General features: G+C 41.6%; 2 protein-coding genes across 3 annotated transcripts; one reads left to right on the top strand and one right to left on the bottom strand.

The window, feature by feature from the left end:
• Positions 1–751: 751 nt before the first annotated feature.
• On the top strand, positions 752–11255 carry atp1b2b (ATPase Na+/K+ transporting subunit beta 2b). Of its 2 annotated transcripts, XM_037748518.1 has the most exons (8): positions 752–918; positions 5735–5863; positions 5956–6063; positions 6248–6453; positions 6690–6749; positions 7010–7036; positions 7682–7777; positions 7914–11255. In XM_037748518.1, the coding sequence occupies exons 1-8, from the start codon at positions 828–830 to the stop codon at positions 8079–8081; spliced, it is 885 nt and encodes a 294-aa protein (XP_037604446.1). In that variant the 5' UTR covers positions 752–827; the 3' UTR covers positions 8082–11255. The 2 variants fall into 2 exon arrangements, with proteins under 2 accessions (XP_037604446.1, XP_037604447.1); XM_037748519.1 differs by lacking the exon at positions 7010–7036.
• A 2987-nt stretch (positions 11256–14242) lies between these two features.
• Positions 14243–21011, bottom strand: gltpd2 (glycolipid transfer protein domain containing 2). Its single transcript, XM_037748517.1, has 4 exons — positions 20430–21011; positions 16975–17033; positions 16614–16792; positions 14243–16498 (listed from the first exon to the last, which is right to left on the bottom strand). Exons 1-4 carry the CDS (start codon positions 20497–20499, stop codon positions 15880–15882), a joined length of 927 nt encoding a protein of 308 aa, XP_037604445.1. The 5' UTR covers positions 20500–21011; the 3' UTR covers positions 14243–15879.
• Positions 21012–24298: the final 3287 nt, after the last annotated feature.

Below are 24298 nucleotides of genomic sequence, written 5' to 3'. Positions count from 1 at the left end.
CATGATTGTAATATAATAATAAAATGAAATAATAGAATTTCATATTTATTTATTATTATTGTTGTTGTTGTTGTTGTTGTTGTTATGTTATGATGATTATTATTATTATATTCTTTTATTATTATATTATATATATAATTGAACACAACAATGGGGACCACAATTTATCACTAGGAGCCACACAGACACTTTAGAGCGTCCTTTAGGAATATTAGAGGGATATTATGTTGGTTTTTCTTTGGGGACGTGACGATGGGCCCTCAGAGCCAATAAAAGGAAGTCTACAGCTTCCAGCTGATTGGCTCTGAGGGTTGTCTGTCATGCGTCGGATGGGGGGATGCGGTGCAGCTGATTGGCCGGGCGGCGGGAGGAGGAGGCGGGATGGAGCAGCTTTGCCGGCAGGGATGGTGGAGAGGGGGGGGGGGGGGGGGGGGCTGCTTGTGGAGGGAGGCGGAGGGAGTGCTTTACCGCAGTATCACTGGATTTCTGCACCACTCATCAAAACTCTGCGGCATGCACACAAGAGCTGGGGGGGAGGGCAGATACTAGGTCTGTGCTACAGAGTCGGACCGCTACCTCTCACCATTACTATTCATCTTTCTGTTATCAAGATAGACTACAGCAGTGCTTTTACTCTCATTCCCATTTATTAGTGTGCTTTAACAGCATACCTGTTTCATTAGCTATCTTCTTCCTCTAATAGCCGCGGTGGTTCAGCAGCTCTCTCTCTCATCTCTCTATCTATCTCTATCTCTGTGCTGTCTGGCTAAACCCGGCGCTTGTTACATTAGAGCGCGTTTATTAGGGGTCCAAACTTTTATGACAAAATGGCAAAGGACGGAGAAAAAAGCGGGTGGAAGGAGTTTATATGGAACCCGAGGACGAGGGAGTTTCTGGGCAGGACGGCTAGCAGCTGGGGTGAGTACTGTCCAGCTACAGCAATGCAGCAAACACGGTCCCTCCTCGGCTCTGTAACAGGTATCTGTCATGAAGCTTTTCTTAAAGCTTCAAGAGAGCACTCCTTCACATCAAACTGTGTAACTCTCATATTCATTTCTATAGAAATGGATTAATAATCCTCCTCAGTGTTCAGGTATAATGAGATGGCTGCTGTCCACTACAGTCTTGTGCTGAAATCTGAATGCGGCACCACTCCTGTGGAAGCCGGTGCAAGAGAAAAAAATCCTGCTTCTGCCTAGTTTATTTATTTATTTATTAATTATGGCACTGCTTTCACTGCGCAATGCGCTCAGCATAAAGGGTGGAGGCATATGGTGTTATATTTTACATTTGAATTAGCCAGATTACTGCAGCACTGCTGTGGCAGGGTCCACTGTCTGTTGCAAAGTGCATACCATCATCAGCTCCTCTCTTTGGAAGCTAGCTTTGACATGCTGCGGATAAGACTTTTTTTTCCAGGGAGATAGGTTGCTGAAGTTAAATGGGTTTGTACGCCTGCAGCTGTATGTAATGAACATGATGTCATTTTCAGGCTTTCCCCCCCTGAGATTATGATCTAAAATCCAATCCCAGCCTTTATATGTAACACAGGAGCACTGCACTGACCTCCTTCCTGCCATATACAAGCAGCCTGCAACTGTTTCAAAGATTCATGAAATGATAGGGCCCATATGGCTCTGTTCTAATGACATTGGAGCGTTTTAATCTGGATAAAGCCGGGGGCCAAAAGCTATTTGTATCACCTCCAACCCGGGCCCCTCCCAGTGAGTGTAAATCAGTGAGGGGTTTAATCCTAATCTAATGACTTCATTGGCTGTAGGGGAAGGTATCAATTCAGTCAGGGAGTAGGATCTAGGAAAGTTAATCACTTTCAGGAATATTTGTGATCTATACACCGGGGACGTGATCTCAACGGCACTGGATTTTGTGGTTTGGAAGGATGCTGCTTGCAGTGGTGTTCTGGTGATAAATGTTTCATGAATGGACATTGTACTATTAGTGCCAAGTTGGGGATCATTCACTGTAGCTTCCTTTTGCTGGAATCCTTCCGCAGTGTACAACTTAATCCAGCTCAATGCGTCCCAGGTGCTTTAAGGTCTGGTGGCCTTTTTAAGCTGTGCTCTCTAAGGCTTGTTAATTAGGCTATTTCTGCAGTCAGCCACTACTTGTAGGCCTGCTAAACTTGGCATTTCACCTTTCTCACTCTCCTAATGATGCACACATTGTACCTCTACCTCCACTTGTTTGACTGCAGTCCCACTTATCTCAACATGCCCTGAGGAGAAATGCAAGAAAACACACCAGTCTTCTTTAAAAAGGCAAATTTGTTGTTCACACTTCTAATTATGCGGTATAATGTACGTACAGAGCATTAGATCAAAGGCTCCTTTGAGGATGAAAAGCAGAACCCTCGCTTGTGTGTTCTGCTTTGTGTAAAGAGCTGTAATGATATGGAAATAGCCGTGACAAAATAGAACAGTCCTGCAATTTCGATGCTACGTTGCCACCAGCTGACGCCAGGCAAACATGGTCAAACAGCTACCTCTATTTAAAATAGGACTCATTAAGTGTTCTGCACCTCCCACTTCCAAAAAACAACAAAAGGCTCTATGGTAACATAGGAAAGGAATCTTAACGGGCCTGATAGAAAACAAAACGATGATGCTGGTCTTAGTGTAAGATTGCAGACCATATACAAGATAATAAATGGTTTGACATTCTTTCTCTGGAGCTTTTCATTTGGAGTTCAGAGATCTGTTTGATCACCAATTCACAAAGCGATTGAGCAGTGTGTCCTCCTAATTAATTCTGAAAGAAAACAGACACCTCCTGCCATTATTAGTGGATAAAGAGCAGGATGTTGAGCCATCCCACCCTGGCCTTTTGTTCTTTTGCTTTCAACTGCCGTCTGCAAACAAAAACCAGGGTGAAAGAGAGATGCTTCACTGTCCATCACCAGCAAGGACTGAGAGGGCCGGACGGTGAACCTAACACCCTCTTTGCCAGGGGGAAAGCCACCCCTGCCTGCACGCTTGACCTCGTATGCACGTGTGCACACCCAGTCTCCCCCGGGTGGTGTCATATTTGTGGCGCACACAACATCCCCTCTGGATGACAGAGGAAAATCACTTAAACACTTTGTTTTGTCACATCTTATCGGTGATGCCTCTCTGGCTCGGTCCGGGGCCTGGAGGACTCACTCTGTGTATATTTAATGACTCAGCTTGGGTGTTTTCCATGCAACAGATGGGATGCTCAAAGCCGTTCATTCATTTCACTTCAGATTCCAATACAGGAACAATTGGATGGATAAAAAGCACACAAGCAAGCTCTAAATCATCAAGATACCCCTCTGTAATCACCCCTCCCCCACCCCTCCAGCCCCACCCCCAACCTCCTGTGGAGCAGCTTCCCCTTGACATTTTGTTATGGATTCCTGTAAGCCCGGCTGTGTGGGGAGGCAGATGCAGCGCCTGCTGACAGAGCGAGCGAGCTCCACGCTGGGGGCCATCCAGCAGAGGCACCGGGGTCAGGGTACTCAGTTGCTACACAACGGGGGCCTCAGGTGTTGATGCTTAAAATGAGGGATGTGTCATAGAACAGGCTATTTATGTTTTTCCTGCTCTCAATGTAGACAGAAATGTCTGAGGTGGGAACAAACAGCTGCTTCTATCATTCCAAGTAGGAAACATCACATCAGAGAGCGATCATCTAACTAACCTCTGTGCATTGAATAAAACACAGCGTAGAGAGTGGTAAAATGTTACAGATCATTTATTTTTTCATTTAAATGTTTTAGACAGTGCTGAAACAAGTCAGTTAATCGATTAGTTTATTCATGAAAAAATTAATAACCAGCGATTTTGACGAATTCTTTGCCATTTATTGTGCAAAAGCTACAGCTCAAATGTCATGCAGATTTATAGGGCTGCCCCCTCTTAGTCGATTAGTCGACTAATCGGACATTTTGGACTTAGTCTACTAACATTTCTTTAGTTGATTAGTATGCTTTTTTCATGCTGAATGACTTATTTCCAAGAAACTTATGAGTACATCTCTGGTAAACACAAGATTTAAAGTGGTGATTTTGTGTGATTCTTAGCGGAGAAACTCAGTTTTACAGATCTGTCGATTAAATCAACTTATCAATTATTCAACAAAACCGTTTGAGTCGCCTAAGAATTTCTTTGGTCGAGGACAGCCCTACAAATTTAATATCTTTTTGTTTTAGACAGTTGATTGGATTGAACAAGCCATCAAAAGAAAAATGACAAACTCATTGATGAGAAAAACAATCTGTCTGATGTAACACTATCACTATGGTCTTCTTACACTGTTAATGAAACAGGCCTAGTCTATGATGGCCTGTAATCTCCTGACCCTGCAGTGGCCTGCTCTCCTGGGGGTCCTTGTCTTCCCTTCTCCTGTATCTCCCTCTGTCATCGTTCCTCCCCCTCTGTGGATGGGGAAACTCTATAATGAAACTGATCAGAGACCAGCCTTGCAATCTTGGTTTTAATTCACATGGGAATGTGAGGAAAGCAACCAAAACCATGCAGTTTTAACCATTTCATTGATCAAATTAACTTCATTTTACACCATATTGTGCAATTCATTATAATTATCTAAAGGACGGTTGTTGATGTGTGAGTGAGAAAGAGAGAGGCAGATGGAATGAAGTGCCTCTAGTTTAATGAGGATTAACTGGCCTCATGTGGACATTTATTGGTCAGAAAGTGACCACGCAGACAACACAGCAGCAACATTTAATTAAAATGAGCTGATTCCATTATCTGCTCAGATGTAAGATTATTCCTACTTATAAAAATGTGCATTACGGTAATTATGAAATGGAGTGCACTCACCAAAAGTAGCTGATGTTAGTCTAATGTAGCCTTCATGCATAAATCAAAAAGCTTTCATTGTGATGTACTGTCACCAGCACAACAAGTGTATTGTGAGACAGAAGTCTGGATACAGCAAAAAGAGAACCTTTTTGAAAATGTCAATTGGTGCTTTTACAAAATATTTATTTACATAATGAGATTTTTTGATAAATAATCATCAGTAATGTGGATATAATGACTAAGTGGGTGAAGGCAAATAATAGAACAGCTACAACAGTCTGGTGAGTTCAGAAAATGACATCCCGTTACTGTAATGCAGCCGTTAAAACCAGGAACACTTATGCCATATTACGATATTATGATATCCCAAATCTAAGACAATATTTAGTCCCATATAACGATATCGATATAATATCGATATATTGCCCACCCCTAATTGACATTTTGTTCTTAGACACTATATGCTAGTTACTACAAAGGACAATTTGTTTAAAAATTTAATAAAACTGAATTGAAATTGATTGGAGTGAAGACTTCAGACTCAAGGCTACAGACACCAATATAGACCATAAATCCGGCATGTTAATATATGAGTGAGCACATCACAATTAATAATGTGTAAAGCAACATTTATGAAAGCATACAATAAGCTAACAATCTGAGGAAAAAAAAACATGACTTTTAGAATGTGAACATTTGTGAGACACATTTATTTCTAATATCAGTACGGTATATGTACAGTGTTAAATAAAATAAGAAATATTTGCTTGATTTATTCCATTTGTATGATTTAGCTTTTCTAAGTAGGCCTACTTATTTTCTAAGTTTAAAATGCCAAATGTACAGAAGGAATAAGGTCTATTGAACTGAATAATTTGATTTATGATAATACTCCAATTCTCACTCTCTTCTCTCTTTGTCTGCAGGCCTTATTCTTCTCTTCTATGTAGTTTTCTACATCTTCTTGGCCGGCATGTTTGCACTCACCATGTACGTCATGCTGCAGACCTTGGACGACCACAAACCAACCTGGCAGGACAGGCTCTCCACACCAGGTGCAGTAGCTAATGATACAAACTACATGAATGCAGGTCACTGCCTGTGGCATGGTGTTGTAAATCCCTTGCTGTCTCTCTGTCACTCACAGGCATGGTGATTAGACCCAAAGCAGATGAGACCTATGAGATTGTCTATAGCATCCAGAACACTGAGAGCTGGGACATGTACGCTCAGGCCCTGGACAAGTTCCTGTCACGTAAGTGTGGCTCTCGGCCTCTCGTTACTACTGTTGGATTATCCAATGATCTAGCATGAATTGTTGTCACCTAATAACAGATAGAGGGATTGACTTGCACCAGGGTTTTAGTTGAGTCATAAGCCCTTAACAAAAACCCCCCCCCCCCCCCCCCCCCCCCATCACCACCCCTCTCCCCCTGCAGCCTACAACAACTCCATCCAAGCTGAGAAAAACAACGAGTGCACCCCAGACCAGTACTTCCAGCAGGACGACAGCGGCGACGTGAAGAACAACCCAAAGCGCTCCTGTCAGTTCAACCGCACCTTTCTGGATGAATGCTCTGGAATCGGTGATCGTTACTATGGATACCAGGAGGGCAAGCCATGCATCATCATCAAGCTGAATCGGGTATGAAAGAGAAAGAGGGAAGGGGAAGGGATGGTGTTGCTAGGAGACATGAGATAATGAAACTGGTTGGGAATACGGAAACGATTATCCCAGTAAAAATATCAGCATCAAGATTATAGTCATTGGTTATTGCATTTATCTTTCATTTCTGGCATATCTTAAACACAATTTTCTATTCCTCTGTGTTTAAATAAGAGTGAAATGGGAATAAACGTGCTGTCTTTCTATCTCCCAAGGTGATTGGGATGCTGCCAGGAAAGGGTGGACAGGCTCCGTTTGTCACCTGTGGTGCAAAGGTAATCCCCTTTTTGTCTTTCACAATGAAAGGCTTAACATAACAATTTGGATTTCAGCCCATTCAGAGCTATTATTCCTCCCTCTCATCTGCAATATGCCACCTATCTCTCGTCTCAATTCCCTTTAATGTCTGTGCTTGTATCGTTTCAACTAGCATATCTGTATTGCCTGCCATTTTGTCACTTACACCATCTATACATGTTCCTCCTCTTTTTTTTTCTTTTTTTCCATTGTGTTCCATTAATTTGCTCACTCTCAGAAATACAGAGTTGGCAAAGATGAATGGGTAAGAACGGGACAGAACCTGTGTTTTTAGATTTTAGATTATGTTAAAAACATGCATAGCAGTAGTGCAGATTGTAGATATATGTACAGTATATCAAGATTATGTGTATTGAATTAAAGGGACAGTGTGTAGGATTTGGACTTTAGGAGCAACAGAAGTCAGACAGCGGCTGGCGGTACCACGGTTTTGCACTCTGCAGCTCACGTTACCGCAGTTTCACAATTATGTTGGAGAACTATGGTGGCCTTCAAGTAATGTCAAAATGCGAAAGGCTCTCTCTAAAGCCAGTGTTTGGTTTGTTCATTCTGGGCTACTATAGAAACATAGCGGAGCCACATGGCAGACTCCGTGAAGAGGACCCGCTCCCTTTGTAGATATGAAGGGCTCATTCTAAGCTTACGAAAACACGACAATTCTTAGTTTCACGTGATTATACACTAGTGAAAACATAGTTATGAATATTATATTCCATTTCTGCCAATGGATCTCCCAAAATATTACACACTGTTCCTTTAAATCAACTGCTGAAGTAGGTAGTGGGCATGTTGGGATATTAGATTTAGAGAAAATAAGGAGATTAATGAGCCTCTCCTACATACAGTATATGAAATGGCTGTAACTCATGAAGTTGTTTCACCCCCTCAGAAAGAAGACTCTGACAAGATCGGAGAGTTGTTGTACTTCCCTCCAAATGGCACTTTCAACCTTATGTACTACCCTTACTATGGCAAGAAAGCTCAGGTAAGATTGTGTCTGAAATTGAAATATTACATCATATGGTAAATATTGCAGCTAATAACCAAGCAGCTGTCATGTATCTCCAGACAGAAAGCATCACTTCCTGTGTTTAAAGATATCCTTGGATCTGTTTCTGCAGGTGAACTACTCTCAACCTTTGGTTGCCGTCAAGTTTCTTAACATTACTGCCAATCAAGATGTCAACATCGAGTGCAAGATCAACGCCAACAACATTCCCCTCGGAAGTGACAGAGACAAGTTTGCCGGAAGAGTGTCTTTCAAGCTGAGGATCAACACCATTAACTAGGTTGACCTTTTCTTCCTCTCCTGAAAACTACTTTCTTCATTCTCTGCAACATTGCACATACACAGAAACAAATCTCAGTATTCACACCCTTTGTAGGATTTGTTTACAACCCCCCACACTTTTGTGGGGGGAAATCGTTTGTCCAAGTTGTGTGATGAGATGGGGAAAGAGGAAAAAGGGTGGTAATTCTGTCATTATTTCTGTCTGTGAGCTTTGGGACAAGTTCTTTTTCTGTAAATTAGTTTGAGGTGACGTCTATTTATACTGCATGACAAACTAGGGGATGTAAAGGATGTGAACATGTGTTTTCAAAAGTTTGCAAGGATCAGCAACATTAACACGTTATTGCTGCTCCCCTCCTGCTGCCTCCTTATAGAGTACCCCTCTATATACAAATATACACAACTTACAATACAAAACGTGTATATCTACAGTATTTATACGGTATCATAACCTTATAACAGTACGTCTATTTTGTTGCACTTAAAAGAATAATCCAACAGACAGTATATCTTAATGATGGATGCAGAGATGAAGCCATTTTGCATGTGTGTATTGTCTTTAGTGTGCTACGAGGGGCAGGAGTGTCCCACCTCTCTGCTACGTGTGAAATAAGGTTATGTTATAAACCGCTGACCACCGGGAGGGGCCACACTGTAATCTACTAAACCTTACACACAGCAGCTGTGTGTTTCGATAACAACATACTGTAAGACAAAAAATGGAAGTTACAGTAGAGGTCAAAACCTTTAAGAGTGTGTGTGCGTGTGTGTGCATGTGTGTGTGTTTGCGTGTGTGCTCCATTCACAGGTCCCATTTCATACTGTAGGTCGGGAAGTTGCATGCAATGTGCAATATTCATTAAGTGGCATACATTATGAATGCCTGAGTCCATTCTTCGGATGAAAAGACTCCCATTAAATGATAATTATTTTGGATCATTTGATATTCACGCTGGTTGTTTGACCAGCTTGTGAAACAGATGTGCGTCATATTTGGGTCGCTGGGAATCAACACCATGGATGTCAAATAAATTACGAAAGGAGACATGCTACTGACGTCTTAAACATTACATTAATTTGACAAAAAAACAATCAGCTAGTGGCTAAACAGAACTTTAGCTTCCAGGCTCCAAAACCAACCATCTGAATATCAAATTCCCCCAAAAAATCCCTGTCACTGTGTCCATCATTGTATTCCCAAAGCTAAACTAAGAGCCATTTTCTTGTGTCTCAATTTTTAATTAATTTAAACACGAATATTTAGAGTTTTTTTTTGTTTTTGCGTGATTTGCATCTATTTCATATGTATCAGAAATAGATGCCATTGTCATATTTTGTATTGATTTACACTTGAAGTGTGCTTTGAATTCATTCATGTACAGTTTTGGAGGGTGTAGAAAGTTCTCTTTCTTTCAAAAACATTCATCCAAGGTATCAAAATGTATAGTTTACATATTCTTTTAATGGTGACTAGAGTCTTGAATATGTGAGTTGGTAGTTTTGTTTTCTAGTCCTGTAGGAAATGAACAAAACTGGAGATTTGCTTACATAGAAAAGGATATTTTTTCATTGAATTTGTTGTTTTCTTGTAGTATTCTCCACTGTTGTGTGAATCAATCTGAAGGCAATCATGATAACTAGACAACCGGTTGAAAAAGCATAGACTAGGCCTGAGTTTGGTGCTGTTTACTTAATGTGCAATCATCGTGCAGTACAAGAAGAAACACATGTTAATGTTGGCTGTAGAAATCTGTGGAGTCACACTTTTAAACTCGCATCACTTTGGCACGGCTACCAAATTGTACCAACGCGACTGTGATCCTGTCATCGCAAGCAAATGTGGAACACAAGCATCTGTTCGCTCACATTAAGGTCTGGCTCCACTCCACCACTTAATTTCTCTCCGAGCAATGTGTTTCTCTCACAAACATCTCACATAGGACCTCATTATATGATCCAGACATGATAAAAGAATTAGATCTAATGCGATTATCTGATCTATATCTGATTCATAATGAAGGATATGCTCCAACAGTCATCTGAGGCTCTTTTTTTGTGCTTTTTGTGACCGTCCACTGAGCAGTTCACATGTATTTCTCCTCTGGCATTCCTGCAACATTTACTTAATTTCTCTGTAATCTCTTAATCTGGTCAACTAATCCAGAGCAGGCACGCTCAACTTCTTTACCCTACTTTGTCGCTCCTCCTCCTCGTGTCAAATGCCTGAATCTTCAAAATGGATAAAGAAGGCTCATTTTTTTTCAATACATTCAATCCTATTTCAACCCCAATCATTCTTAAATTTTAAATCACAACACGGCAAATGAAATATTTTGTTTCTACACCAAATTGGACATTCTTGTTTTCCTCATGTGCGTGTGAAGATTAGTTCTTCAACCAAAGATCTTCATGACAGTTTTAAATTTGATTTATTTGTGCTGCACTGATACATCCTCAGCAGAGATACTGTAGGATCCAGGCGGAGGGCTGTGTTATTAAAAGGCCTACTTTATTAATATTAATAATAATAATAATAATAATAATACGCACAAAAGGAACATGTTTCACAACAACATAACAGTGCCTCCTGGTGGACAGACAGTGTTGTTCCCCAGTGTCACAGAATGTTATTTCCTGTCCATTTATCTGGGTTTTTTTCTGTGATAATTTGGAGATGTCCTCAAAAAGCAATATATTTATTTCTTGTGTGGCTGTATGATGTGTTTATTAGCAAACTCAGTGTTATCATCAAAAGTAAGGGAGAAATAGGAAAGAACGTACAGATATATGCAGTCAGGCAACTTTGCCGGTGTGCATTATCATGATGGAATACTATCAAAAAGTGTTGTTTTATTTATAAAAGAGTATTTTTATTGCTATTTTGTTGTAAAGAGGAGAGAATGTATAACCTTGGATTGTATCGTGTTGTGGGAGCTACCTGGTAGGTTTTCAGCATTTAATTCAACAAATGGCAAAATGTTAACAGCTTGGTTGGAAAAGTTTTTGTTTTTTATGTAGAAACATTTTTTTTGTCATGGTTTGAGTCCTTTCTACTTTCTTAAATTGAGCTCCTAAAGCTTGCAATGAAAGCTCTCTGAACACTGGGGTCTATTGTATCAGAATAAAAGTATATTGATAGTGAATACATCAGAAAGAGCTTTCAGAGAACTTTCAATTGCAAAACCTTTTCAGAACAAAACTAAAACACGGTCCAAAGCAAATATCAGAGCGAGTCAACTTTTCATGTTTCAAATAAGGAATAATTTCAACAAACCTCATTTCCCTCACCCCACCCACTCGTCCTAAATCGTACTATTGCCTAAGACTGTGGATAGTTCAAGAAAGAAAGCTATGAAATTTGTTGAGATACTCTCGCCCCAAAAGGATGACAATTCTATTCTGGATCTTTATTTTTTGCTCTTACTGTATGTATATTTTTGCTCATGTTTACTGCAAACCAAGATAGAGAAATAAATAAATGTCATTTAAGGGAACTCAAGACTCACACTCAATTTTTGCCTCTCATCTTTGGTGTCATCATAGGATAAGAGATTATTATTCATGGACAAATCCTGGCTACTTCCCAAACACTTGTTTTCGCCAAAATCTTTGGCCTACTATGTAAAACACCGCATGGTTTGTGGCAAGGAGGGTGGAAAAGGAGATGTCACTCATCAACACGTCAGATCTTTGGGGTACAACGCATGCGCAGTAAAATCTGGTCTGTACTGACCATGGTACTGACCGGAACTGAGCCAATCGCAACGCACGGCCGCAGCTTCAGTTACACTGCGCATGTATTATACCCCACACGGTCCTAGCCTCTTTCAACAAGTCTTGGTTTATGGTTTATGGTTTATGGTTTATGGCAAACGCTCCACTACCGTCTGCGCCTGACGCACGGACTCCCAGCGCGCATGCGCAAGTATTAGACGTAATTGCGGATGTGTTTTAAATACATTTTTGGCGATGTGTTTGGGAAGTATAGTGAACATAAGACTGGATAAACGACATTTGGATTATACTGTACGAGTTGTGTAAGAGTTTGTAAACGTTTTTTATATAGTTTTGCTGTTGTTAAACCTGCCTCCATTTACTCCGTTTTCGGACGTCTTTTCACGTTCACCGTGGAGGCCAGCCAGAAACACGAAGTTTTCTTCAAGAACTCCGAGATAACACGGGGTGAGAATTATACCATTTGTATATTGGTCATTTTGTGGGTTAAGTAGGCCCATCCTTTATTGAAGATGCAATATGTAATATATGGCCAGAATTTTTGTTTAAAACATTCAATAAATGAACTATTGTCAGCTGCATGTGAAGAAGTAACAGTGTTGACTTCATGTCAAATGTGTATTGTGTTGCAGAGATATCTACTGAAGTGAGCATGCTAACCAGTTCACCCAGCCCGTCCTGTCTTGTAATACCACTTGTTCCTGGAGAGGCGATAGTGAGTCACTGTAGCGTCCAGTCTGCCCTCAATCCAACATGAGAGGACCAAGAAGTAGAGCTGCCCCGAGGGCTTTCATCACGTTGAAGGTAAAGGGTCTGTGTACATTTTGGTAGTTTGTTTATTGGATAAATCCAAAGTGGCAGAAACAAGAAAATTACTTGAATTTCCTTTTGTCCTCGCCGCCACCAGAGGACTACTTTGTCAGGAGGAGGGTGGTGTCAGCTGCGGGAGAGGACCCCAAGTTAACAGTTAGCTGGCATTCAGACAGCGGTGCTGGGGGTCTGATCCCAGGGGACTGCCCTGACTCCCCACCAGATCAGCAAACCCTCTCTTGTTGCTGTTACACAGGTTATGGCCCAGACACACCAATCCAACTAGCGGAAACGAAGGCCAAGAGTTGTGTCGCCTCACGTTGCCTTTGTCTTGGCCAAAAAGTTGCACTCGAACACACCGCAAAGACTACAGCCGACAGCCAACTACCACGTACATCTACGTGAGATGAAATAACTCCCTAACAGCAGATCGCGGTAGTCTGTATTTATCATTCAAAAGGGAAATCGGATGGCCGACTACCGCGGATTAGGGATGTCACGGTGAGGAAATTTTCCCACCGATTAATAAACTTTTGACAATATCGGTGTTACCAGTTACACTGGACATTTTACAAGAAAAGACGGCGGGCTTACTTTGATCTTTACCGTTGGAGGGCGGTGTGTCTGGACACTCCGGTCTAGTTTTCGCTGCGAGGCTGCATGTTTCGACCTAGAGCCGCTGCGCCGTGCACACCGGCTGTGACCACTCCGTCCTCTGCACGGCAATTGCCTCATTAACGTTATGGTTATAGCATTGGGTTTAAATCCGAAGTATTGCCAAATAGGTGCTTTTGCTTTTTGCTTTTTGCTTTGACACCAAATCCTCTGCCATCATCTTGTCTGTCAACTCTCTCACGTTCAGTGTGTGTGAAATCTGACTCCTGCTACTCTGAGCTGAGACTCCGTACGAAGCAGACACATTTGCTTTCAGATTGTAGCGTCTGTCGTCCGTCTATGTATTGATAGCACGCCACTGATACGCAAAAATGAACTAAATGGGTTTTATTTCTAAAACGACGACAAGTAATGGGCAAGTAATGTAATCGGTGTATGCCCGACCACCGTGTAACACCGGTAACACAAACTATCGTGCCAAGCCTATTGCGGATATACAAGCCGTTGTTATGTTGTTGTTGCGGGGAGGACGAAACGAAAATACAAGTCTTTTTCTCGTTTCTGCCATTTTGGATTTAATCCAATAAACAAGCCACTAGCTAGTAGATCCATAGCCCACTGCCCCAAATTAATGGCACAGTAAACAGAATATTGGCTGACGCCACACATGAAGATTATAAAATAGCAGTGCTATTTTTACCGGCTCTCCGCTTACACATTCCCTTACACATTACACCTTCAAAGTGGAATGGCTGTAATGCCAATGTGGATCCTTTCATCGTGGTTTATTATGAATCAGAGTGTAGTCAAATGTAGTACGATCTTTGTAGGGGACAAAAAAAAAACGCCAGCCAGTGTCAGAAGTAGCGTCAGGTGATATAATCTAATGTAATCCCATTCACCATAATCCTCACAGCCTACAGTTAACCTGTGTGCATATACTGGTGCATGCTAACAAGTGAAAGTTAAAAACAGCAAAAAAGAGTAGACGTTATGTTCTTATGTGTGAACTAGTGAGCATCTCTGCACTTTATTTTCACAAGAGTATCAAGAGGAAGTGATTACGTAGTGGAAATACCACCAGCAATATGTCATCCTCCTACACACGTCAAAGGTCACAGATTGAAGTCTCGGTTGGATTCTAGTACAACAGATAGTTGTTCATAATGATAAATATTGATCGACGCAAGCTCAGAAATGTGTGAATTCTGTTTTAGGTTGGACTTTTTTTTCCCTTTGGGGGCTACTTTACTATAGTCGGCCACCAACTGCTTGACAAGATTACAGCCGAAGTGTACTTCCGCTCACTGACCTTCAACCAGCTCCTGTCTCCTGCTCACTGCGTGGCTTCAGGCTCTATCCTTATCTCTCCTTTCTTCACTGTCTCCTCCTCGGAAAGACAGAGCACAGTCCAGGAAAAGAGAGAGAGCCAGGATTACGTGGCATTAGAGGCATTTGTGGGTTTAAAATAGTCCGATCAAGAGTAGCACCGGTGACTGATACTTACACATGCTATTCTCTGTGTTACACACACACAATCTTTATATTATAATCCAGAATAATCTGCAACTCTTTGATATTCTTCAGATCAGGACTTGTTCTAATATTATTTTAAGCCATAACATCTAATATTTTTCTTACAAAGATGTATTATTTGGGTGAAAATCTTTGTATTTGGGTCCATTTCCACAAAATGTGTTGAGGTAAGTGAGCAGATTATATCCAACATGATGTTAGGAAAGTGAAGATTAGACTGTAGCAGAGCACCGGAACCTCTGCTGGATGGTGGATAACATTACACAGTCCAGTCAGTGGCATTTAAATGTCAACGTTATCACATAACATTACTGGACAAGACTACGTCAGAAAATAGGGATCTGGATTCTCTATTCTTCTTTTTTTTTGTAGATATTTAATCATTCTGAACATAAACAAAAATTTACAATATAAAACTGATAAATTAATTGTCCACACTCACACCACAGTTGCTGTGAAGCACCACATGGTCCTTTGTTCAGTGTAATACCCCTTTAATCAGGATAGATTGGTCCCAGATTTAAGGGCTTCAAGGCATCTAGACCTAGCCAGTTTTGGAGGTAGCATACTAAATCATTTTCAATAGAATTTTGAATGTAAAAAAAAAAAAAAAATCACATATAGGTGGGGGTAGGCACAAAATGAACTGCACAATCTGATGCAATCCATTACAAAATCCCCTCCACTGTGACACAGTTTCAAGAACATTATAAGCTATAAATGCTCTATTTGTTACAGAGGAGTTGCAACGGGTTGCTTTAGGTTTTCATGGAATTGTGAGCACCTGCTTAAATAATTCACAGTCTGTGTTAAGCCAGCCTAAATGCATTATCAGCTGGCTTAATAATGCCTCTAAGGTGACATGATCTCATAAAATTTGATAAGGAATGTCCGCAGGCCGAAAGCAAACTAACTTTCAGTATTGGTTGATTGTTGACGCAGCACTTTGGTTGGGAAGGAAAATATGGCACGTGTGAATTTTAGCGAAAAAAGTCCATTCATGTGTCCTTTACACCACTTGTGTAGCTAGACGTTTCTGTGTGACGCCCAGGATACTATGAGGACAGTGCAAATATGGTGAAGTCTGATAGCCCCCTTTTCTATGGCAAGTCCAGCATGTTATTTTCCTCCAGGGCTTTCTGCGTCCTGTCATAAACCTCCCCAATGGCCTGAACCACTCTGTTCAATGCTATCCTCAGCTCCTCCTGGCTCTGCACGCACACCAACCTGAAGAAGAAACCCCGCTCCGGCATGGCAATGAAGCCCAGCTCGGCGGCCTTGCGGACGAACCAGGTGTGGTGGTTTGCCAGGGTGCTCTGGTAGGCCTCGCGGCACAGCTCCGAGGGACTCCTCAACCGGCCGGCCACCGGCGTCTCGGCCAGCTTCTCCAGGAAGAGCTTCAGCCAAAGCAGAGCGCGATGCAGACGCAGCAGAGTCCGGCATCCAGATTCCGTCTGGTGGTGGAAGTCCACCACTCCTCGGTTCAGCTCAACCCAGATCATGGAGCGCACAGAGTGGTAAGCACCAGTGTGCTGTGAGGCCTCCTGGTTATTTTTTGTCCCAGCCTCTGTGCCCACACTGTTTATTGAGTGTATATCTGGGCCCAGCTCTGCTTCAGGGTCCCCTTCTGACAACAGGGCCAACTGGCGGATTATAGAGGTCTTGCTTTCTATCTCTTTAGATATCAGTCCCACCATCGGACCCAGAGCTTCCATAAACCTGGAGGAGTAACACAGAACAGGATGAATCATCCTACAGAGTCCAGATTATGCCATAAATGACTTCATCCTTTAGCGGCTGTAAATTAATCTATCTCTCCGACTGATGGTTTTACCTCACAAGCTCGTCCCAGCTGGACAGATATGGCTGCAGCAGCACGTCGGAGGTGTAGGCCGGCGCAGCCAGCAGGTGGGAGAGCAGCAGTGACACCTGGAAGGTCTGACCAGGGCACCCCTCTATGACCTGTGGGCCCTCGGCCCCATCGGCCCCGCTGCTGTTGTACAGCTGGTGAAGCTGACAGTGGGGGGATGGGAGGTGTGTGTGTGTGTGTGTGGGGGCGATTGACGGGGGACAAAGAAAGAGAGAAAGCGGAAGTGATTCACCACATTCAAATTAGCCATCTGCTTCACAAAATCCACTTTATGGAGGAAATGTAATAAGTGAGGAACTGCTTTATAATCTGCGTGTAGTCTTACCGTATTCACCTGATTATAACCCTTTAAACAAGAGTCCCAGTGGTAATCCAAACCTCCCTCTGCAGTGAGACATTGTTAAGAGAAACAAGAGAAAACTCTCACAGTTAGTGTTTGTTTAAAGAGATGTTTTTTTCTGATAATACTGCAACTCTGTTTCAAGCACAAGGACATTGTTCACACATCAAAATTAGATATTTATAGGTTTTGCATTTCCTCATGAATTCTAAAGAATCATGGGTCAATGGGACTCTGTGATTTCTGCACATTAAACCTGCAATAACGGAATTTGTTTGCCACTTGGGACAGGGGACACATGTTGTGAACACAACATTGACCTATCATCACCTTTTAGGGTAGGCTAATACAGCAAACACGTTAGCAAACAGTTGCTTATTTTCACATCCAGCAGTTACAGCGCAACGTTGGGCTATCATTCATTTGGAGTCATGTTTCTGGCCACCTGATGAATGTAAGTCTAACATTTACTGTCTTTTAGCTCCGTTTTTGGTCTCCACCACCTCCTGAGGGAAATATCTGACTCTTTAGCTGCTAAATGCTCCAATATGTTCACCTGCTAGTTGCTAACTTATTTGTCTGTGTGCCGTAGAGTGTTTTTTGTTTTTTTCAGAATTGAAAACAGCTGCCTGCTACTCATGAGAGCGGTGAGAATGAAACAGTAGTTCCAACATTTAGTTGTGGGTCGGACAGCTAAACAATGAGCTGAAATCGCTAGCTCCATAAAGCCGAGGGGAGCTGCAGATTCAGATGATAATTCTCCGTAGGTTCATCACTACAAGTGAACCCTTAAATATTGTCATTTGATACATTATCGTTATAAAAATATTGATTATAGCCGCGTTAAATAAGTTGCACTCTGCCCATGAACTCATTGCAAGCCACCTTGAAAGCTGTGAGTATACTAAGAGTAGCCATGTTTGTTGTTTACCTTCATAATGATAATTGTGGGGGAGTGGCTTTGGAGGGAGGCCTGAAGGGACGGACAGTCAGCGTTGCCGACTTGCCGACTTGTCGATTTTCTTGCTAGAGTTAGTGACTTTTGGAGCTAGCTTTTTGTTGCTAGCTACTTTCATTGGAAAAGAGTTGGCAACACTAGGCTGGGTTTTTTGGTTGGATATTTTTTTTTTATATCTATGTACTCTTGCTGGTTTCTCCAATGTTAAAAACCCAAGCGTTTTTAGATCATACTATATAGCACAAAGACAAGCAGATAGATAGAAAGACAAGGCAGGAAATAACATTCTTTCGACAGCATGGCGTGATGTTGAGTTCTAATCCGTTTTCAGCTCATTCCAGCCTGTGACAAAGCAAACCCTGTGATTTGAATTGACCATTTCAAACACTGACTTCCTCAGCTCACATCATGTGAACAACTCATGTTGCTGCTGGGATAAATTTTGGACCCTATCGAATTCTCTAACTACATGCCACCATTAGCCACAAGATCGACACACACACACAATTATTATACTATAGCAATAGATAAATTGCCGTTATGAAAATAACTATGACATGAAATCCCTTTTACAGTGATATTCAGTATATCTTCAAATTCAAATCACAGCCTTTTATTTGTGACAAATTTGACATTTCCCAGCATGCCTTGTTCAATTCAACTGTGGTGTATTGATGTCAGCTTACTGAAATCAAACTATAGAGTGCTCCAGGGATGACGTATTTTTGTAGGCCAACCTGGAAGTTAGCATCACCCTGGTTCTCGTGACAAAAAGCCAATGAGATTTTTCCATTGGGTTTTGGATTATTGCAGAAAATAAGATCTGTGGCAAACAAACGTTCATGATACTTACGCGTTTTGTTCCGTAAAATAATCTCCACAAATGAAAAACACTTCTATGATTTTTGAAGTGTGAATGAAATCGCCAGAAGTAAAAAGCTACTGTAGGCTATAAACAAACTACATCACCGTTGCATGACCGCGAGTAAACACAATGAGGCTGTAAAGGCGGATGAGTCAGCATGATGATATTTAGTAGATAGATAGATAGATAGATAGATAGATAGTAACTTTATTGATCCCGAGGGAAATTCAAGAGTAGTGGTCTCATTTAGCCACTTGTTAGCAACCGCCTTTTTTAAGAAACATAAAGGATTCAATGTCGTAGAACAAAATGTTAAAATCTCAAGTTTTTGTTAACCACAGACCTTATTTCAGGCATCTAACTAAAAACCCATTCAAAAAAAACCCTGACTTCCAGATGAGGGAACCGGAAGTGCTAAAATGCTAACTCATTTCCAGGTTTTAGGACTCATTCCGCTAGCACTCTATTCCTCAGTTTTATTTGGGACCTCTTGTCATTCCTTCTGAGACCTCTGCAGGTCTCAAGACCACACACGTTAGGGACCGGTGTATCCGACCACCTTACAACCAAAAGCCATAAAAGCTGCCAGTAAAGAGCGCTCCTTTGCATGAGTCATTAACAGAAATGCCCCAAAATATCACCCTCCAAACTGACCCTGGAAGACTCTCAAGAGCTTCCTGTCAGATAGCTTGACTAGTTAGCCTCACTGAGCTACCAAACTCTCTCAGCTCAAATTAAGCACAGAGCCCATCTAATAAAATTATATTTCTAACTTGACCTACAGCAGATCCTCCCAAAACTTTCAACAGGGATGTTGGCCACCACAAAGTAGGAGCCATATCTAAATTTAAGTGAGGTACTGTGAGGATGCAGAGCTGACTGTTCATGCTTCCGGCTGAACTTTCTTTTCAGCTCAGTTTGCACTCTGCAATCTCATTCAAGTCTCTCAAATTTGTGTATTTAATCCAAATTAGAGAAAAAGATCACATGGTGCCAGTGAACTTTGTAACACTGCTTACCAGATTTTTTACCATATAAATAAATATTTATAGAATGTTTTGTTGATTGAAATGGGAAGGAACCATTAAAGTTATTTATTTTCCTATACTAAAGGATATTTTTGCATACTTATTCAAATACACAAAGACTCCTACAATAAAATACAAAGAGTTGTTTGCATTGTAAAGCTTTAGATGTCATTTTATCCCAAGAATCTTTGTCTACAAATGTATAAAAATTCTATATTTAGGCAATAGTTTATCTGATGTGACTGAAAATAGCTCATATAAAATAAAATAAGAGTCACTGTGTCATCTCACGCTCCAATAATATGTTGAATCGCACATAGAAATACTTCTGTGATGTTGCTAAAAATTATTGTTGAGCCTAAACAGTGAGCATAAAGTGGTGTGACCACCATGCTTGATTCTGCAGCCACCACACCATGTGACACATTCCTGACATGGAGCGTATGCGTTTCAAACAAGGGAGGGATTGTATAGATTAATGGCACTACATAGAAACCACACATACTTTCTCACTCTCACACACACACACACACACACTCACACACACGCACACACACACACACACACATTCACACAGAGAAATACTCACGGAGCCACAGGGAGCCGAGGAACAGCAGCAGGACTACGATAGCAGCAGCAGCCTTGCTCTTCACACCCATACTGAAGTCCACTTTTGGGTCTGCCAGTCCCTCTCTGTTTCCTCTCTTTGTCCCTAAATTTTAATTCCTCTGTGTCTCACATGAGTCCTTGTCCACTTGCACTGGCTGTCACCACAATTACTCCTTGCCGGACCTCTGCCTCTGACCCCCCTCCGTCCTCTCAAATCTTTCATACTCCTCCCCAAAACCTTAAATAAAAAGTTCCCTCAACCATTACACACCTCACAGAGCCTCTATCAATGTTTAACTCTGCTTTACAACAGCTGTTTTCCCTCGTCACACTCTTACAACTCAGCCTGCTGTTTTGTTTCTTTCTCTGATTCACGTCTTTCCCCTGTCCTGCCTTTGTTTCTGACTGATTTTTGAAGCTGCCTGTCTTGTTGCGTTGCTCAGTCTGAGGGTCCAGAGATCAGCCGAGCGTGCAGCCTACTGGCTGATAATGCAGAGCCAACGCAGCTTGTCCGCCAGTAACCCCCTTCCCTCAAGAATCATCTTCTATATATGCGCTATATTCCTGGTCAGTTCGAGTAAACACTTGCTCCCTCTCCTCTCCTCTCCTCCCACCACCTCCCTCCTCCCTCTCCCTCGCTCTCTCTTTCTCTCTCTCTCTCTATAACTCATTCACACACACCATTAGGAGCACCACCACCACCACCACCACACTTAACAACAGTGCTGACACACATTTCTGGTTGGTTTAAATGAAAGTATAACATCTCAGTATCTCAGGACACTAAATATAAACAAATGCAGTTTCCCCCACTCTTTATCTTTATTGCAACCTAGAGTAAACCTCTGTATTGATTAATTCAAATCAAATTTTTTTGTCCCACAGTCTGCTTTTGGTGGCTGACCAGAGAGCGATGCGATAATAAATCCATGCTTATCAATGAATAACAAAGTCTAACCAATATTACCCTAGCTGAGACCGCAAAATGAACAAAGATGTCCATTCATGCTAATCTAATTCTAGATATGACAAAGACATCTGCAGTTCTGTAGTGGGAGCAAACAAAATGAAACTATTTTGGAACTATTTTCCCTGCATATCTTTTAGAAAATGTGATTCATATTCTAGAATATATAATTTTGGATTTCTAAATGCTACTTATTTAGAGATTTCATCCGATTATTGAAGTCTAAAGTCCGAGACGTGTCAGAAAGACAGGAGGAAGGATTTAGTGTATATAGGGCGTTCCCATGATTATCACCCCTGATAGTGATAATCATGGGAAACCCACTGATCGGCCGCAATCGCTGGGTTTTGCTGTCGCTGCTGTGGGGGAGGTGAACAGACATTGAACTCCAACGCTCAAGCCAAACCACATGTGCGCTCGTGAAGAGGGACTTAACAATGGTATTTTGCAGCGGAGGAGCGGGCTGAAAAAAAGTGAAAGCAGGGGCATTAATTACTTGGCTGGGAGGGGCCGGTCATGGGGCTTTTACTCAGAGCAACCAATGAATGATCCCATCTGAAATGGGCAACAACTGACAAGGGCAGACTGTGAATCCCTGTGAAAACATGTGACCCTTTCAGAAGACTTGAACTGTTTGATTCCACATGGCTGGTAATCTCAGAATAGATGCTCTGATGAAATAACATTCATTTTAAAATAAATATAGTCCTTCAAAAATGTTTTTTGTCTGGTGAAAAAAAAGCAGCTGTCTATGCTTGACATGATGCACAAGTGCACAGTATTTAGTAGACTAAAGCACATGGTACATATTACTTCACACTGTGAGAGTATGTTTATGTATGGAGGGTGGGGGAGTTCAGTAGAGCAGGAAAGAGGTATTTTGTCACTGTCAGATAAAAGCACACTGGATTTTCCACCAGTTTAAGTGCACAAAAGTACCAGAGAAACACATCTGGAGTTAAAACATTTAATCACGTGTGATCTAGTTTGTTAAAATTTTCCTCGGCTTCAATTTTTAGTTTTTTAATTTGTTTTAAAATTAAGTGAATTCAAGCACCTGTACTTAAGTAAAAGTAATTATAGTGTGTAGAAATACTCTGTTGCAAGTAAATGTCCTAAACTCAAAATCTAACTTAAAGCTGCAAATATGATTAAAAGAAGTTATTTTTATAAAACGGTCACTATCCTGACAGTAGTGCATGAGACAGGTAATCTGAAAAAAAGCATGTGCCTCTGTGTCCTCCGGTGTCCTCCGGTGCTCCCAATGGCATCTGCAAGATTTCACGGACTGGAGGAAAACAACCAATCAGAGCCGAGCTGGAGCCTGCCATCTCTGAGCAGCTGTCAATCACTCGCAAACTCTGATCAAATGGTGAAACTAGGCAGCGCTGATCAAATATGAATCAAGATTCTGTTACTGTAATGCCTATTTCTCACCTCAAATGTTTTCAGATTCTGTTTTCAGAATCTTGTAGTGTACTGTTTAGCTGTAAAATGAGAAAGTTTGCTCCGACTGGTGGGTGGTGCTTGGTATTTCCTCAACTGATCTCAACATGGCTGCTGGGTCACAAACTTTCTCATTTTACAGCTAAACAGTTTAGCTGTTGTTTCTAAACACATTTGAGGAGAGACATAGGCAGTAACAGAATATTGATTCATATTTGATCAGCGCTGCCTAGTTTGACCGTTTGATCGGAGTTTGCAAGTGATTGACAGCTGCTCAGAGTCGGCAAGGCTCCAGCTCGACTCTGATTGTTTGTTTTCCTCCGGTCTGTGAAATCTTGCAGATGCCATTAGGAGCACCGGATGACACAGAGGAACGGGATTTTTTTCAGATAACCTTTTTTGAATCATATTTACTACAATCTGCCTCCTCCAGCTTTAACAGAGGCTTACATTGTGAGAGTGAATGAGTCATTTTAAGACATTTACTGATACTGTTATCATAACTCTATCCATGGATGCACAGCAGGCATTGATGATTTAAAGAATGTTGTCATTGCATATTCAAATACAGCTCTTGGTCCAACCGCATTAACTCTACAATGGTTTGAACCCCCTGCTTCACTGGATGTGGCTATATTTAGAACTCCTGTTATAAAAACAGTTACACACGCCTGTCTGACATTTTACACCAACGGGCCTCCATGTCAGTTATCTAACTATAAAGATAGGAATCTCTGTCTGTCTTTCTAATATGTCCTCCGCATATCTAGTGAAACCTCTCATCCGATCTATGAACTTTACGTTTTGGCCTATAACTTATCGACCGTAACTCTCATAAACAAGATTTTGTGGGTCCAGACAAATCTATCCATATAAGCCACGCCCATTTGCGTATAGATACATTTTCCACCATTATGAATTGTGTCCAAATCTGATTTTACTACCAATTTTTAGCAATCGTCACCAAATTGGTACAGACCATCTCTGGACCAAGCCGTAAGAAGTTCCTTTTTTTTTTCTTCGATGTTTCATACAGTTTTGCTATAGCTGGCCCTCACAGGTACCTCAAATGTTGTGCGCAGTGCTTATTGTTAAGTTTTGGTTTTGTTTGGACCCCAAAGCAGAAACTGATAAAAAAATGAAAAGTTTATTTGAACGACAAAAAGGGCACGCAGTGGAGACAGGGAGCTGGCTGGCTGGCTCGTAGATGAATCACCGGCGAGCGGAGAATGGATTCCCAGAGACAACATGAGGGCTCAGCCCATGGAAAAAGCTCAGTCACTGAAGGCGCTGTGACTGGCAAAGCAGCAAGGCACACAGGATTACCGAACGAGAGGGAATGATCTGGCTGAGTAGTGGAGTGAAGGCCAGGCTTTTATAGTGAGGTTGATGAGCTGAGTGGAAACTGGTGTGCCTCGTCTACTGCTGTGGGAGGA

Source organism: Sebastes umbrosus, chromosome 17 (assembly GCF_015220745.1).
Source record: "Sebastes umbrosus isolate fSebUmb1 chromosome 17, fSebUmb1.pri, whole genome shotgun sequence".
NCBI lineage: Eukaryota > Metazoa > Chordata > Actinopteri > Perciformes > Sebastidae > Sebastes > Sebastes umbrosus.
The sequence above is the reverse complement of the archived record's forward strand: the minus strand, read 5'-3'. Positions and strand labels throughout refer to the sequence as shown.